The 18630-nt window shown below is 35.5% G+C and overlaps 1 protein-coding gene across 1 annotated transcript in view; it reads left to right on the top strand.

Annotated features, from left to right (window-relative positions):
* DACH1 (dachshund family transcription factor 1) overlaps positions 1–18183 on the top strand; it is a 425048-nt gene extending 406865 nt beyond the window's left edge. Inside the window, exon 11 of the mRNA XM_036456831.2 lies at positions 15460–18183. Coding sequence (XP_036312724.1) covers positions 15460–15497 — 38 coding nt within the window. The 3' untranslated portion in view covers positions 15498–18183. The remainder of the gene's footprint in view (positions 1–15459) is intronic.
* Positions 18184–18630: the final 447 nt, after the last annotated feature.

Below are 18630 nucleotides of genomic sequence, written 5' to 3'. Positions count from 1 at the left end.
CAGTTTTATTCCTGATCATGGCACAGTCCCAGGTTGAATTCTCAATCCCTAATTAGGAATTGTGCAGAAGGTAGACAATAGATATTTCTCTGTCATTGATTTTCTATCTCCTTACCCTTCTCTCTCTAAAAATCAATAAAAGCATATTAAAATATGCATTTTCAAAAAAGAATAAAAATACTCTAATAGATAGATAGATTAATAGATCGTGTAGTGATATAAATATAGAAAGATATAAATATTTAACATATATAGTTTACAAAGACCAAACATCAAATTCTTTAAACATGTTAAAATAATGTGATTTAGATTAATGTGTTCCATTTGTAGCAAATCAGAGAGGTTCTTAAAAATTATGTTGCTATAGGAAGATAATAAATATTGTACTGGGAAACATGCAGGTTGGGTTTGTTGTTTCTCTGAAATGCAGACAAGTTTCCAGGAGAACTTACAAGGTGGCTTGGTGAGTTCACTTGACCCAGAGTTCGGTTATCAATCTTCTCCAGAAAAAAAGCAAACAGGTATACTAAAACACTGTAAGTCATAAGAACTGAAAATTTTACTTATGAAATTGACCAGCACATATTTTTATAAAGGAAGGAGCATTAGTTATGTGTTGTGGCATAACAAATTATTTCAAAACTTCATTGTTTATTACCTCACAGTATTACCTCACTGTTTCTGTATGTGAAGAATCTTGGAGTTGCTTAGTTGGATTCTATGCTTCAGGCTTTCCCAATAATAAGTTGTTGGCAGGAGCTGTAGTCATCACTAGACTCAACTGAGGCAGGACCGAGTCCCAAGCTTCTCTTATGGCTGATGCATCCTTCTGTCCTCAATAGTGTTGGCTTGAGAGCCTAAATACTCGCTGGCAATTAACCTGAAGCCATTATTGTTTCTTGACACTAGTCTGTCTCTCCATGGGGCAACTCAGTAGCTGGTAACCTGCTTCATCAGATCAAGCAAGTAAAAGATTCAAAGAGAGTGTGTGTCTGCCATCAAGATGAAAGTAACAGTTTTTTATAACCCAATCTTGGAAGTGACTTCTCATCACTTTTGCCATATTCTCCTTATTAGAAGGAAGTCACTAGGTACAGCCCACACTTAATGTGATAGGGATCATACAAGAGAGAGGAAGCTTTGCTGGCTATCTTAGAGGACTTCTACCACAGAGTGCTGTGTAGAAAATGACACCGTCAAGTTACCTGGAGAGGAAGGGATCTAACAGGAAGTACTATATAATTCAAATATTTTATGGACTCAGGAATTTCTCAAAAAGGTTATCACATATCCACATTCATTTCTGGTTCATCGCTAAGTGAACATTTGCCAAAACTTGCCTATTTAGCTGTTTTCTCTGGGCTTATATTTCTGGACATTTTACTGATTCTCATATTTTTCTTTAGATATGTTCATGCTGTCAACACACTTTCTTACCTGTGTATTAGTCTGTCTCTTTAATAAGACTTTGCACATCTCTGAACTGATCCCTAGATGTAATTTTTTAAAATCTTTATTGTTCAGATTATTACAGATGTTCTGCTTTTTTCCCCCGTAGCTCCCCTCCATCCTATTCTCCCCCTCCCATCCCAGCCCTCCCCCACCCTCACTGACCTCATTCATAGGTATAAGCTCTTTGTCCAATCTCTTCCTGCAACTCCACAACCCCTTACCCCAAAAAATTGTCAGTCTGTTCTATTTCCATGCTCCTGATTCTATTACATTCACCATTTGTCCCGTTCATCAGGTTTTTTATTCATTTGATTTTTTGGTTCACTTGTTGATAGATATGTGTTTGTTGTTATTTTGTTATTCATAATTTTTTATCTTTTTTTTTTTTTCTTCTTCTTCCTCTTCTTAGAGAATACTCTTCAGCATTTCGTATAATACTGATTTGGTAGTGATGAACTCCTTTAGCTTTTTCTTATCTGTGAAGATCTTTTTCTGACCTTTGATTCTAAATGATAGCTTTGCTGGGTAGAGTAATCTTGGTTGTAGGTTCTTGCTAATCATTTTGACTATTTCTTACCACTCCCTTCTGGTCTGCATAGTTTCTGTTGAGAAATCAGCAGACAGTCTTATGGGTGCTCCCTTGTAGGTAACTAACTGTTTTTCTCTTGTTGCTTTTAATATTCTCTCTTTGTCTTTTGCCCTTGGCATTTTAATTATGATGTGTCTTGGTGTGGTATTCCTTGGGTTCTTTTTGTTTGGAGTTCTCTGCACTTCCTGGACTTGTAATTTTTAAGTTTAGTGCCCAAGAGCTACCTTACCTAATAGTTCTTGTACTGGATGTTACTGTTCTCATCCCCACACTGTCTACATAACATTTTATGATTCTATTAGATAAGATATAAAGAAAAGCTTCCCCCCAAAGTGCCATTTATTTCATTTTTTAAAATCCTCCTATTTATTGAAAAAGTTTGAGATTTTTTTGTTGAAGTTTGTCATTTGTGGAGTTTAACACTCTTCCAGCATTGTATAATTATGTTAAATAAAGCTCTAGATATTTAGAACTTGATTCACTCACAATTACTTCCCAAAACAAATGTAACTATTGAAATTACTGAATTATCAATGCTATAGAAAATAGAAAAAAAAATGCTATACCTTAAAAGAAAAATGAGTATCTTTTTTCTCTATAAAAAATAAAATAACTAAACTCTCACAATCTGCCTTACTAATTGATACCTTTGGTTTTCCCCCCATATATTTATTTTGAAACTTAATTTATTCACCAAGTATTTTGCCAATTTCTTGCAGTTCTGAAGGATACAGTGCTTGACTTGAAATTGACTTGTTTCCCTTCTCAGCAGTATCTATTTTATCAAACAAGGCATAGCTTTGTTTTTGTTTTTTTTTCTACCTTCTGTTTTAATTAGGCAAAGGAGATAATTTGTCCATTCATCACTTAGGTTCAGTTATGCCCTTACATGATTATTTTTTTCTACCTCTCTTTCTTAGTCTTCTTTGCCCGAGAGATGGATAGAAGAATGGATAAAGTAATGATATTTTATTGTACTTCACTTTGCTGAAGTTGAGAGGTCTCACCTTCCAATCAGGACAAAATAACCTAAGTGTAAAGTACCACATTCTCACTTGCTGGTACATTAACCACTCTGATGGTTTCTCACTTCTTACTAATGAATGCTTAATTAGAACACACACACACACACACACACACACACACACACACTTTACCAAAGCAGACCTAAAAGCAATGTAATTTTTATTTATCTATAGAAACAAAACTTTTAAAGAGGTCTATACTTGTCCTTTTATTTTTGTTTTAAAGAGTTAAACAGATAGTAATTTCTTTATATCAAAATGCACATTAGCATACACAGTCCTAACTAACTGGTAATACAGTTAACTGAACTTCATAGAATTTAAAATGAAAAGTTTACCATTAAAAAATAATAGACCAATGGACCAGAATCCAGTTTATATCCACACCCCAGTCCAGTAAGTTTCTTAAATCTTAACCTGTTTTTTTCTGAAGAACTCTATTAAGATTACCACTAAGCATATTTTTACTAATATTTGATAGGACTTGCCAAATGTCTTGTTGATAGCCAGAAAACATACTTACTATGAAAATACTGCCCACTTAATCAGTGATAGAGGAGTGTATCAGTCTTTAACATTAATAACCATCTGATATTGGTAATGTCTTAAAATTTATTTCACATAGACAAATTTTCATGTTTTGAATTTGAAAAAATATTTATAAAAAAGTTCAAAAATGTCTCAAAAGTTTCATATTTAATTTAACAAGATTCATCTAGATACTAGTAATATTTTGTTACTGTGTACTTTATAATTTTCTCTCTCTGCATTGGGTTTTTTAAAAAATATATTTTATTGATTTTGTACAGAGAGGAAGGGAGAGAGATAGAGAGTTAGAAACATCAATGAGCGAGAGTCATTGATTAGCTGCCTCTTGCACACCCCCTACTGGGGATATGCCCACAACCAAGGTACATGCCCTTGACTGGAATCGAACCCGGGGCCCTTCAGTCCCCAAGCCGACGCTATCCATTGAGCCAAACCGGTCCCGGCTGCATTGTGTTTTCAGACTTATTTGAGACATGTATAAATTATTATTTTAACATGTATAAATCCTGAACTGTTATATTTACCACACGTATTTCAGGGGGCATTTACCAAAAGAAAAAGGGATATGCTTTTATATATAAACACAATATATTTATTAGCTCAATAAATATTTCATTGAAGCAATCATTTTATTTAATCTGACTTAGAAATTCAAATTTTGTCATTTGACGTAATCAAGACCTTTAGGGCATTTTAATAGCATTTCTCAGTCCAAATTAGAATCACACATTATATTTAGTTGTCAATTCTTTTTAGTCTCTTTGACCTTGATCATTTCTTTGGCCTGTTAAAAAAAAGTTTATGAAATTGACATTTTTGGAAGAGTTAAGTCTTAAAAGACTGTTTCTCATTTTACATCTGATGCTTTCTCATTTTTAGACTAAGCCAGTATACTACCCAAGTGAGGTTGTATTATTCTCAAGGTATATCACCCAGGGGATTATAATATCCATTATCCTCTCATTTTTTTTAATGTTATTTTGATAGTTTTTCCAAATATTTTTATTGAGCACTTGCCAGGTTTCCAGCAATGTTCAAGGTACTATGATGGTCATATGTTATGTCATCTGCTTGCAAGGAGATTATAGCCAGACTTTAAAAAATTTCTCTAGGATCATGAACCTAGTGTAGTTGCAACATCTTGGGGAAAACAAGTTTAGATCCTATGACAAGTGTTTGTAACAACACTTAACTTCTAGTAATAAAATATATGGATCTAAAACTTGTATACATGAGTATAGGCTGAACATTTATGACTAAAAGTTTTGTCAGAGGGATAATTTTTTTTAACATTAAGCATAAAACGTTCCCTATTGTTTAAACAAACAATTGATAACTTTTGATGATTTGTAAAGCTTTATTATTGAAAGTATTACATATGTTGCCTTTCTTCCCTCTTTGACCTCTTTTAGCCTGACCCCATCCCATGCCTTAGGCCTTCACCACTCTACTGTCTGTGTCCATGGATTATCCATATATGCATACAAATTCTTTGGTTGATCTGCTTCCCACCCACCCTCCTATCCACCTCCTACCCTCTGAGATGTGACAATGTGTTCCATACTTCCATGTCTCTCTATCTGTTTTGTTCATCAGTTTATTTTGTTCATTAGATTCCACATATAAGTGATATCATGTGATATTTGTCTTCCTCTGACCAGCATATTTTGCTTAGCATAATAATTTCCAGTTCTCCCTATGCTGTCTCAAAGGGTTAGCAGCCCCCTTTTTCCCCACTCATCTGCTGATGGATGCTTGGGATATTTTCAGAATTTAGCTATTGTAAATTTCATTGTTATGAGTATAGGGGTGTATACATACTTTCTGATTGGTGTTTCAGGTTTCTTAGGATATATCCCTAGAAATGAGATAACTGGCAGTTTCATTTTTAATTTTTTGAGGAATCTCCATACTGTTTTCATATGTCTGTACCAGTCTGCATTCCCTCCAGCAGTGTACTAGGGTTCCTTCTTCTCCACTACCAGCACTTGTCATTTGTTTATTTGTTGATGGTGGCCATTCTGACAGGTATGAGGTGTTACCTCATTGCTATTTTAATTTGCATCTCTGATGACCAGTGACTTTCAGCATTTTTTCATATGTCCCTTGGGTATCTGTATGTCCACATTGGAGAAGTGTCTATTTATGTCATTTGCCCATTTTTAATTGGATAGTTTATCTTCCTTTGTTAAGTTGTATTGGTTTCTTATATATTTTTTAAATTAACCCTTTATCAGAGGTATCATTGACAAATATGTTCTTACATACAGTAGGCTCAGTTTTCATTTGTTTGATAAAACTTCCCTGTGAAGCAGTCCAACCAGAAATTTTGTCTGTTGAGTGTTTTTTGATAACTGCTTCAGTTCCGTTAATTATTATTGGCATATTCAGGTTTTCTGATTCTTCCTGATTCAGTTTTGGAAAATTGTATCCAATATTTTTCTAGGAATTTGTCCATTTCATTCACATTTTCTAGCTTTTGGGCAAATAGTTGTTCATATATTCTACATTAAAAAAAAACACACAAAAAAAAAACCTTAATAACAAATCGACTGAATGGGGGAATGACTGGCAGAATGACCAGTTGCTATGATGCACACTGACTACCAGGGAGGTGACCAGCAGTGGCAATCAGGGGGAGGGGCTGGCCATCAGGGGGCATCAGGCCTCCAGCCAAGGTGGGTATCAGTAAGGCCCTCAGACCCCCCCCCCCCAGTTGCCCTGCAGAAGGATGTGACTGGCAATGGTGGCAGGGGCCAGGGCTGGTGAGTGGATGGTGCCAGGCTGCCAGCCAAAGTGGGTGCCAGCAGGGACCCTCGGTTACCCCACCTGCCAGTCACCCCACAGGTGGCCTTGATCGCCAGCCAGATCTGGGGACTCTACCCTCTGTATTGGGAACAGTCTCTTAGACTTAAAATTAAAACCTGACAAGGCTACTCTATCACTGAAAAAGCAGGATGATGCAGTGATGACATGCAAGGTCTGCTTTCTAGCCTCTTGCCCTGCATTAAATCAGGCAAAGAATCAAAGCCTCCAGAGACCTTGCTTTACCTCTAGTCTGCTTGTTATTCAGTCTTGATTAACCTCAGGCTACAGACCATAGGATGGGTTGAGAGGTTTTCCAATAGGGTGGGGCAAATGCTGGTTGATTGTTATTCTCAGTCTCTTAATGGACCTTAGAAATTTCACAGGGTGGGGAAAGGGGTTTTCCAATAAGGTGGGGCAATTGCTTCCCCCCAGGCAAAAGGTGTCTGGATAGTAATGGTCTGCCACAGATAGATGTCCTCTACCATATGAGGGAATGTCTCAGCACAGGAAACTGTGGTGTCTGCCTCCCAAGCTCTGCTCCAGAGCCTCCAATCCTGTCTTCTGCTCACATACCTCCAGTCCACTCTGCCCTCCCTCTTCTGGGACCCAAAGTGAGTGGCTGCACATGAAATTTTGTGTTGGCCCTTTAAGAGGGTGCCTGCATTTCCAGCTGTCTTTCCCTGACAGACAACAACCCTGCTGCTTTTCACAGCCAGATGTTATATAGGCACCTTTCTAATTTCTGGTGCTCTGGTCTGGGGAGCCCAGCTTGGGGTTTATACCCCAGAGTTCTCAATGGAAACTCCCTACAGCTAAGATATTTCTCCCAAACTTCAGCTGCTGTCTATGGGAGTCTGGGCAGCCCTTTTGTGCCTCTGCACTTCCTACTAGTCTCCATGTGGTCTACACTTTTTGTCCTTGGATATCAAGGTTCTATCTAGCTAGTCTTCAATTGATTATTCAGGATGGTTTTTCTATAGTTTAGTTGTAATCCCAGTTTGGTCCTTGGAGCATGTCAGTGTAGCTTCCACTTTCTTGATGACTTCTGAAATCAATTTTGCTTGGTGTGGTCATGGAGGTATGGTCTTAAGAACAATTCGTTCATAGAACTATAGGGTCCAGATTTTTACTCTAATTGGAGAAGATTGTTGAGTTCCAGTAAAGCAGGATTATTTTAGCCTTTACTAGTAAATTCCTCTTTGTCCATAGAGAGCGTTAATATCACAGTTGAGCCTAAAATCCAAGAAAAATGTCTCTTTTGTTAAGATACTAACATGAATGTTATTTCTTAGAGGAACTGAGATAGTGTAAACTGATCTAGCTATTTGAGAAAAGTGTTTTGTGTTGAGTTGGAGTTGACTAAATAACTCCAAGCCAAGTATGATTAACCATAGCCACGTGTAGATGTTGAAATGCCTACTCATCACCTTCTTTAGTTCAGCTTTCCTTACTAATCTTTCTGTTTATTATTTTTCCATATAGAATGTTGTGATTAGATAAGCTTGCACAATGGCAATTTGTTGAAGCCCTATAATACCTGAAGTCTAGTTCCACTTGCCTCAAATTGTTCAGTTGTCAAAGTGCATGTCTCTCCTTGATTCCTGTGTTTACCAAGAGCTTGACACAAAGTCCCTTACACGGAAAGGGCATGGTTTCATTTTCATTTTTTGTCTAAAAACATAGTTACCTTTTAATATGTATACTATAATTTTTAGATGATTATCTGTTCTCAGAACATGTTTTAAACTAGACTGTGTTGCTCCCTGAAGAGAACTGAAACATATGTATTATATAAGAGGTTCTTGTTTATCTCTCTCTATAAAAGCCAAGAGACCAGGACGCTGGAACAACCAGAACAATTGCTTGATTTTACTAGCACTGTGGCCCCAATCGGCCCCCCCACCTCGATCAGGGGCAGGGCTCATCTGCCAACCTCCTGCAGCCCCTCCCTCTGGCTGACCCAGCCCCAATAAGCCCCAGTCATGGTGGGTCTGCCTAACCCCACCCATGCACAAATTTGTGCATGGGGCCTCTAGTATTTTATATTAGCCATACTTAAGGCTTTAATTTTACTATTCTTGTAAATAAACATGATATTATCTCCTCTGATTTCAAGTGAGCTGGATCATATTGATCCATTAGGTAACCCTTTACCTACTGCTTGTACTACAATAGTATATTTAGAATGCACAGAGAGAACACCCTTGTGTTCTCTTACACACATTCTGTACCCACTCTCTAGAATAGCATCATGTGCTTATGGAGAAACCATTCAAAAGGTCTGGGTTCTTGTCCACTCTGTGAGCCTCAGGGTTCTGCAGCTATAACCCTAAATTATATAAAATTCAAAATATGTTGCAGCTTTTCAGTTTTTACTGTTTAATTTTATTTTACACACTCTTGAATATGACTCACAGAAAATCACTTATATTATTGATATTATTATCTGCATTTCATGAGAGGAAATTCTATTTATTTAGTATCATCTTTAAAAAGTGCCTATGCTGAACATCAATCTTTCTTCAAAAATATCTCATTCTAAGTGTAGACTTAGTGTCTCTTACTTTGTGTCTCTGCTCCATTGCTTTAGCAGTAGCAGAATGTTCTTACTCTAAATATAAAATTATAAAAAAGCAAGAAACAATATTTTCTTTAATTAACTTCTTCTTTTGGGTGTTTTAGAAGAGGGGTTATGACTTGACAAAGATTCTTTCCATCTGTTCCTGTTTGTTTGCTTTTATTTTTACTTCCTTTCGTTGTCTTATCAAATATCACATGAATCATTAACATTTGTTTCCCCCACTTGTTTTGATTTCCCATGATTAAGACATTATGTTGAGAGAGGCTCAAAGCTACTATATTTCATATTAACCTAATTTTAAGTCAATAATAAACTTTATAGATATATGATCTTTTATGTTTGCCCTGTTTACATTAGTATTTTCCTTAGTTCTGGTGTAGGGAAACATTATGCACATAAATGTTCTGTTTTGTGAAAGCAGAAAACTTCATTAGGTTCTAATGGTCTACATATACATTTTGAACAAGTAGATGCCTTTTTAAATAAAGCTACTTTCTAACAGGAAATGTAATTTATTAAGCCCTTTGTGGAGAAAACACTTACGAGAACCTTATGGTTGTTTGCAGGGTTGTTGTATTCAAAACTGGAATATATGTCTATTGCAAGTTGTGTGATACTTTTTACTAGTATAGTTCCTTGTTAATTATTTCACATATTTCTTACACAGTGAAATAATTGTATTTCTGGTATCACTCAACTAAGTAATTTGAAATTTTCTAGTATGTTTGCCACCTTCTAATATAAAATCTTGTTGTGTGGTATAACTGTTACTGTTATTAGTTTTTAAAGTAAATGATAAAGCTATGCAATACTCTAGTTTTATACATGAAATAAAAGCTAAACTTTATATGTGTGTATGTTAGACATTATAATAAACATATATAATAATACCTTCAAATACATTAACTCAAAACAATAGACTTAATACTCAAATATAAAATAAAACACAACTGGAAATTATGTGATTCATTCCACATTTCACCTATTTTAGCCACAGCAAATAAACAACATATAGAATCTACATACTTAATAGTCTGATTTGGTTTCAACTTTAATATTAAAATACTGAAGGCCCATTGCACAAAATTGGTGCATGGGAGGAGGGGTGTTCCCTTGGTCCAGCCTGCACCCTCTGCAATCCTGGACCACTTGAGGGATATCTGACTTCCTGTTTAAGCCCGATCTTAGGTATTGGGCCTAAACCAGCAGTCAGACATCCCTCTCACAATCCTGGACTGCTGGCTTCTATTTGTTCACTTGCCTGCCTTCCTGGTCACCCCTAATGCCCCACCCCCTGCCAACCTGATTACCCCTCACTGCCTTTGTGTGCCGGCCTGTTCACCCCTAACTGCCTCCCCCTACCAACCTGGTTGCTCCTAACTGCCCCCCACTGCTGGCCAGGTTGCCCACAACTGGCCCCCTCTTCTGGCTTGGTCACCCCTAACTGCCCCCCTGCCAGTCTAGTTGCCCCCAACTGACCCACCTGCTGGCCTAGTCACCCTTCACTGCCCCCTGCCAGCCTAAATGTTCTAAACTGACCCCCTGCCATCCTGGTTACCCCCAGCTGCACCCCCCTGCCATCTTGGTTACCCTCAGCTGCACCCCCCTGCCAGCCTGGTCACTTCATACAACTGCTTGTTTAGTAGGTTGGTTGTCCCTCACTAACCCCTGGTCGCCGCATGCAGCCTGCTGTCCATTTGTTTGATCATCCTTCACTAACTCCCTGCTGGCCTGGTCATCCCATGCAGCCTGCTGTTCAGTCATTTGGTTGCCCCTCACTAATCCCGCTGCTGGCCTGGTGATAGGCAGCCTTCTTATGAGGGTGTGAGGGTTAATTTGCATATTACCTCAATTATATAGGATGAGATCTATTTTTACAAGGAATTTAAAATGTTTTTCTTCAACTCATCTATAGATCTAAGCTTCATAATAACAATAAACAACGTACAAAATTCACACCTACAATAAACCATTCAGTGATCTAGATACTTTCATATACATCAAATTATAGCTGAAAGCATCAAAGTGCAATGAACTCTGGAACTATTAGGAATTTGTAATTTGAAAAGTTTTACTCAATCCCTACTCCCAAATGCTTTTAATTAGAACAGACTTTAATTAAGTACTCCCATGCACGAAGTAGAGCTTGGCCTTTCTGCCATATTAGCCTCCCGTACAAAAGAAAACAATCATTGTGTTGAAGGAAAATATTTTCTCTAAAACCGAACTATAAAAATTCTGGTTCTGGTTTCAAGTTGTTCATTTGAGACTCTGCGCACTGAAAGAAAGCCCCTGTCTCTGGGAGGACCATGAGAAACAGAACTAGAGAGGCAGTGACACTGATGGTCCTAGATGGAAAAGAGCCAGCCCCCCATCTCTGCAAGTCGGAGACATAGAGTCTCTTCCAGTGAGAGCCCAATTGCTTATGGGATAAAAGTGATATAGTAGAATGGACATGAAATTTGGATTCACATAAATAACAAATCACTTCACTTCCATTTGCTAGTCCTGCTAAAATGCTCAAAATATTTAACCCTTTTGAGCCTTCATGGCTATTTATAAAAGACAGTAAGGGATACCTATTTTGTTCAGTTTAGACTCGATATCTATAAAGTGCCCTGAACACAGTAGGCACTCAGAAATTAGGAGCTATCTGGATAATAATCATCATTGTCTTTATTGCCAATTTACTTGATCTTAAAGAAAAATTAGCATCCAATTGAGATATCAATGAATAATTGGTAAACCTGAGTCAGCATCAGGAACAAATAGGAAAAAATATTTTTCTGTGGCCAATGCATGCAGAAATTATATATATATATATATATATATATATATATATATATATATATATATACACACACACACACACACACACACACACACACACACACACCCCGTATTTTTCGGACCATAAGACGCACTTTTTTCCCCCCAGAAGTGGGGGGGAAAAGTCCCTGCGTCTTATGGTCCAAATATAGCCTACACATATACTTTAAAAAAAAAGTTTTTTTACTTGCCCTGCTGTGTGTGGTCTCTGTGTGCTTGCCCGGCTCTAAAATGGTTCTAAATGCTGCTGTTTACTTTACAGGGTTGATTACATGTGTTTATGACTGTGATGTTGGGTTTTAATGCACATAAAATATTTTAGGACACTATTTGTTTCAGAATCTTTTTTTCTTCATTTCCCTTCTCTAAAAACTGGTGCGTCTTATGATCCGGAGCGTCTTATGGTCCGAAAAATACGGGGTGTGTGTGTGTATATATATATAGAAAATAGTGCGTAGGTGTGGGATTGTCTAGTCAGAAAGTAAGTTTAATGCACAAAGAGCAGCCCTTAAAACAAAGCATATGAATAAGTCCTCTGAGTTTCAAGATGTGAACAACACTAAAGTCTTAGCCATGGAAGCACTCCTGGGATTCTGAAGAACTCCACACAGTCGCTTGTTTTTCCTAGGCTTCTCTGTGGCCTTACAATTTTTCTTGCTGTTTGAATAGTCAGGGAAGGCAAAAGTATTGAAAACATTATTATATAATGTAAAATCACGGCAAAGTTTGAATCATGGCCTCTATATCCTTCCATTTAACTTTCCATTTAATTTTTACTCAGGTGGTTTGTTATCCAAAGACTGAGATAGTTTTCGTAACTGAGAGGCCTGTTTTTAGCTCTGTGGGTACAGCCATATGTGGTTATTTGCTGAAGGCTACAGGACCAATACTATAACTTATCTGGAATAATATAAAATTAGCTATAACTTTTTTCTTAATTATTTTGAATTATGCATAAGTATGTTTCAATAAAGATGACAAAATTATAAAGTAGAATTGCTTTAAAAGTTAGGTTTTGTAGACAAAGGAAGAGAGAATCACTCTTGTAGGGTCTGTCCATGCCTCATCTATTTCTGCTTCCAGTTAAGTGTAAGGCAGATAATCTCTGATGTCTAAGTATTATTTAATCATATAAATGCCTTAATTGTAGCAGTTGGGATTTGTTTTATAACTGGAATCTTCAAATGCTTGATGCATTACTTCATCTGTTAAGAACACGCCTTAGTAAAAAAATGTAAAGGGAGCCTTATTAAAAGTAGAATTATTGTAAATCAGATACTGAACACACACATATAATTTATATAATAGCTATAAATTTATTTCATATAAGATGTATGATAAATATGCTTACACATTAATTATTATTGTTATATTTTAAAATAAATTTAGTTTTATTTAAAACAGATTCAGATAAACTTTAAAATTTCTAGTATGCTACAGATAATTATTTTTTATTACATAAGCATATTAATGAATATATTTTCCAAAAAATTAGCATTTAATACTGCACTAAAACTTTAAAAATTTATTTATTAATTGAATCATAGAGAGAGGAAGGGAGAGAGAGAAACATTGATCAGTCGCCTCCTGCAGGCTCCGCAATCAGGGATTGGACCTGAAACCTTGGTTATGTGCCCTGACTGGAAATCAAAGCCACCACCTCTTAGTATACATAACTGCACTCCAACCAACTGAGCCACACCAGCAAGGGCTGCAGTAAATTTTTGAAGAAAGAATGCTAAAGCATTCTCATTATTATTCTAATGGGGGAAAAGATATGGCTGCTTATTTTGTGTGTCACATCTTGTAGTAGAGACAAGTGCAATGGTGTTAATTCTTGGAGTGCTTGCATTAGAGAATGAATAGGAGAGTTCTATTTAGATAATTTTGATAGAAAGGAGAAGAAAAATAAGTGGGGAAGGAGGAGGCTTCTAAGAAGAAAAGCAGGCCTGAATATTCCTTTGCAATACAGAGGTTGGTGTGCCATACACTATGAAGGAGAGTCACTGAGTAAGAGGAGAGTGGTAATAGATAAGATTAGAGAGGGAGATTAATACCAAATTATGTAGCATCTTGTAGATGGTTATTATGGCTAGGGAATCTTTTATATTTTATTATTTTTTTAAAATGTATCCTTATTGTTGAATGTATTACAGATATCTCCTTTTTTCCCCTCTTGACCCCTCCACCCTACACCTGCCTCTTGCCTCCCCAGGCCTTCACCACACTATTGTCTGTGTCCCTGGGTTATGCATATATACATACAAATTCTTTAGTTGATCTCCCACCCCTGCCTTTCCTCTGAGTTTAATCAGTCTGTTCCATACTTCTAGATCTCTGGTTAACGAATTATTTTTATATACCCACTCTTCATTATTAGATTTGTTCTACCTAATATGCTATAAACATCATAGACAATTATAAAATTATTTTTCAAGACTTCTTTTTTTTTCTTTCATGTACAAAAATTTTAAAAACCCATCTTGAGCACTGAAATGTTAATTTTGAGCAAATTACTTGTCCACAGGTTTTGTGAAGAGCCTCACAAATAGAATTTGAATTTGGGGCAAATTGAGGATGTCTCTTTCCTCTCTCTCTATCTCTCTCTCTCTGATACTAGGAAACATCGTCTATTAAGAAAACAACAACACTAAGAATGAGAATGATATTCTTAACATAATTGAATATACGAGAGAAATAATGAGACCATTAAAAAGAGGGAGAAGTACAGATCAATTAATTAATGACTAAGAATTAGACAATTTTGGTATAAATATCAGCGGTCTACTTCTTTGGTTACTTCTACAATAGGTTTTAAAACTTGAAATGCAGGCATATTCTATACAGATATATTTAAAGTTTATACCAAACCACAAGTGGACAGTTTGGAGAGTGTGACATCTGAAAAATAGGCTTATGTTTAGTTTTGTTTTCTCTCTGGATTTTTGATTTCCTATCTCATTCATTCAAATGCATTTATGAATATGTCCAATATTTTATTTCCTTTTTTCTTTTTTCACATAACTCTGTTACCCAATTGGTGAAAGTTAAGCAATACATTTTGATCTTAACATTTAATTGTTCAGTTACTCTCCAGTCAAGGGTGAAAGGTAATAGTTTATTGATAGTGATGAAATTACATGGGTGGCTTTCATATAAATAGCAACAAATATAGAAAATAGTTACTTTATATGGTATATTTAACAACAGTGCTAAGGAGAAAGACTGGAACTTGATCTTTGTGATGAAGATACACCTGACTGCATCAGGAGAAAATTTAGTTCTGCAAGCCTGAAGAAAATAATTGTCATTCAACAGAAGCAATTAGCTTTGCATATCAATAAAACACACACAACACATACTCTTATCTATTTTTTGAGTGCTCTGGAACTGATAACAAAATAGCAAATATATATTTATGAGAACTAGAAATGTTGTGTTCATTTCAATCACATTAACTCAATGTAATTATGAAGTTAACTTTGAGACTATGTGAAAAATGTTACTTCCTAATCAAGTGAAGAGAGACTAAAATCCACAAATTTGATATCAGGCTATGTAGTTTTTATATTCACATTTGTTGCCAAAATGTCATCTCATTAATTATTTTTATTGTTTGCTTTTAGATGGAAGACTGTATTTGAAAACTACTGTCATGTACTGAATCTTTCCTGTTGAAGAAATCCATGTTATAGTAAAGAACTTTGCAGTCAGACATTCATCGTTGAAAAGTTTGGAAAAAAATAAAAGTCCTTTTAAGGGAACTGCCTCAATTTTGTGTATTAATGTTCTTTAAAAGTTTAAGTATTCTACAAAAAAAATTCCTCCACTGATTTTCACCTATGGTTATACCAGAGACCTGAGAATGTTTGTAAATGTACAAGTATCAAACTTCTTACAATGAGTATCTGCAACTTTGCTGCTGGACACTTGTATACAGAGCTAAAGGCAGGTCTGTATAAGACCTAGCTTTGTTTTTTTAATGGAATGAACCATTTTCTTCTTCTGAATATTCTGTATCTGAGCACATCAAGAGACTCCTGTAGCAGTGGTCACCCAGACTTACAGAATTATGTCCTCCAGAAACCAGCAAGAACACTTGGAAATGAACTTATAGGAGGCATAGAGGATTCCTTAAAAGTCAATACAATAAAGAGTAATATTCTGTTACATTCTATTTTAAACTCTCTAATTGTGGGGTTTCTCCTGAAGATGTTTTTTCACATACTTCCCAAAAGGCCAATAAGTGGATATTGACAACAACCCAGTGAAATAACATTTTGAGTATCTGGAAGGAAGTATTGAATATAAGCCAAAAGGTTTCACTGAAGGTCTTTTTTTCTTTTAAAGAAAGGAAACACAAATGCAACATGTTTTCATTCCTGACTGGTAGTGGTATATAGAATTGAAAATAATAATGATGCTTCTTATTCAAACTGTTGGTCACATGTACAGTATATAAACATAAAACATACAAGGAAGGTATGTATGTATGCAGTAGTATACTAGAGTTTAGAAAAATGAAAATTTTAGAAAATATGTTTTGTCACCCTGTTGGTCAGAAAGACACCTTTCTGGTTTTAACGCATGCAGGCATGTAAATATCTGTCTGGAGTCACAGTATTAATGAATGAGATCTTAAGCATCTGGTGACATCAGAACTCTGTGTCAGCCATTTTTATTTGTATATTGAACCCTAGTTAGTGCCCCAAGCTGCACTATTGAGAATGGATTGTGGCTGAACAGTAAATTGAAGCACCAGAAATATTTTTATATGTTAACGTCATATTATGTTAATGTTGCTGAGAAAAAACAAAACCTGACAAACCCTTGATGTATCAGTCCAATACCATGTAGCGCTGAGTGATAAAGTTAAAATGTGTTGTGCTTCCCACCCTAGTCAGAGGGAAGGGTGCTTACGTGTTATTTTCACTGTCTTTGGAGAGTTACAGTATATGTTTCCACTTTGTGCAGATAACTGGAAGTAAAGCTGCAAACAGTGCGTATTATATGCTAAAGTTACCTTCTCTTTGCTTTTCCATACCTGCAGTTACATCTTTAAAGGCTGACACTATGAATCAGTACAGTTATGATTCATTTTATGATTTTGCTGTCACATTAAAATTTATGGTTGTAACATTATTTATTACCATAAATGGCAAAATCTTAAATATCCAAGGAAACTAGCTTAAAATGTTCAAGTAGTTTGGATTTGGATTAATTATTTGGTTAAGAGAAAAATATTATACATACTCTGGCAGTAAGCTTCAATAGTTTGTAGGTCTTTCTTGTAATACTGGAACATACTTCTTTTGTGTAGCTCACTACAAAACAGCGAAGTCCATTTTTTTTAATACAATATAAAGGTTATATATACAGTTCCTATTTTAGCTTGCTTTAAAGGGAGTAATATTTTTATTTAAAATACTGTTAGTTAATGCTTTGTAGAAACTTGGGTTTCTAAGCATAGTTCTTCCATTAACCATCTCTTGTTTGAGCGCAGAAGATTCTAATCCTAGTTGTATCTATTTCTTGCTTTTCTCTGTATGCAGTCTTTAAAGGATTACAACACTTACAATTGGAGGGACTTGTGGCAAGCTTTTGAATCATACATTTTTTAACGATTTTTTTTTTTTTAAAAAGCCTACAACTTACATATGTAGTAGCACCATTGCTCTGCTCCTTGCATAGAGTCACCTGGTAAGTAGGTTAAGTAGTTTTAAAATACATACTTTCAAGACCTTTGAGAATGCTTTAGGATTGGGTTTGATATAAAAAAATAGCAAGGATTAAAGAAAAGAGCTATCGACTATATGTTAAGAGAGAATCTTACTAACACTGTTGTAAATATTACAATTCATGAAATGTTATTTTAAGTCTGTAACTTAAGTTTACCCCCACCTTTTTTTTTTTTTTTTTTTTTTTAGTTATATAGGTTGGTTTGAAATTTGTTTTGGTATAAACAAGTAAAATTGTGCCCATTTTATGGTTTCCATGCTTTTGTAATCCTAGAAATATTAATGTCTAGTTCTATATTATAACCACATTTGCGCTCTATGCAAGCCCTTGGAACAGAACATACTCACCTTCATGTAGGACCTATGAAAATTGTCTATTTTTATCTATATATTTAAAGTTTTCTAAAAATGATAAAAGGTTATTACGAATTTTGTTGTACAAAATCTGTACAAAAAAATCTGTTTTTACATCATAATGCAAAAATTGGAAATTTTTCTATGGTAGCCTAGTTCTTTGAGTCTGGTTTCAATGTGAGAACCATGTTTACTGTTATTGTATTTAATTTTCTTTTTTCTTTTCAACAATCTCCTAATAAAACTGTCTGAAATCTCCCTGTGACTTTATTTACAGTTCGTCTTTATTAGATTTTGTGAAATGCATAGCATTGAAGGAATATTTACTTTCTAATGGGAGGCATCTAAAAACATCATAAGTCAGCTCTTTGCAATGCGAGGGAACAATGCTCAATGATTTTATTTAACATGCAACTGCTTCTATCTCTAATATGAATTACTGTGGTGAAAAATATCATAAAAGCACACTCTGTAGTTATTGTTTAACAAGCAGATTTTCCATATTTTGTTTCTTGCCAGCTAAGCAAACTTCCCACATATACATGATTTATTTATGTACATTTCTCAGTTTATGAAGCTGTTATTTGTACCTTTTTCCTTTATATTCTTATATTCCCATGATTCTTATTTCACAAAGCTTTGTGCTGAATAATGTAAAGTAGACATGTTGATGGAACAAAATATATTATTCCCATATCTATGAGT

This window comes from Pipistrellus kuhlii, unplaced genomic scaffold (assembly GCF_014108245.1).
Source record: "Pipistrellus kuhlii isolate mPipKuh1 unplaced genomic scaffold, mPipKuh1.p scaffold_m20_p_3, whole genome shotgun sequence".
Lineage (NCBI taxonomy): Eukaryota > Metazoa > Chordata > Mammalia > Chiroptera > Vespertilionidae > Pipistrellus > Pipistrellus kuhlii.
Note: the sequence above shows the minus strand (reverse complement) of the source record. Positions and strands in the feature narration are given on the sequence as shown.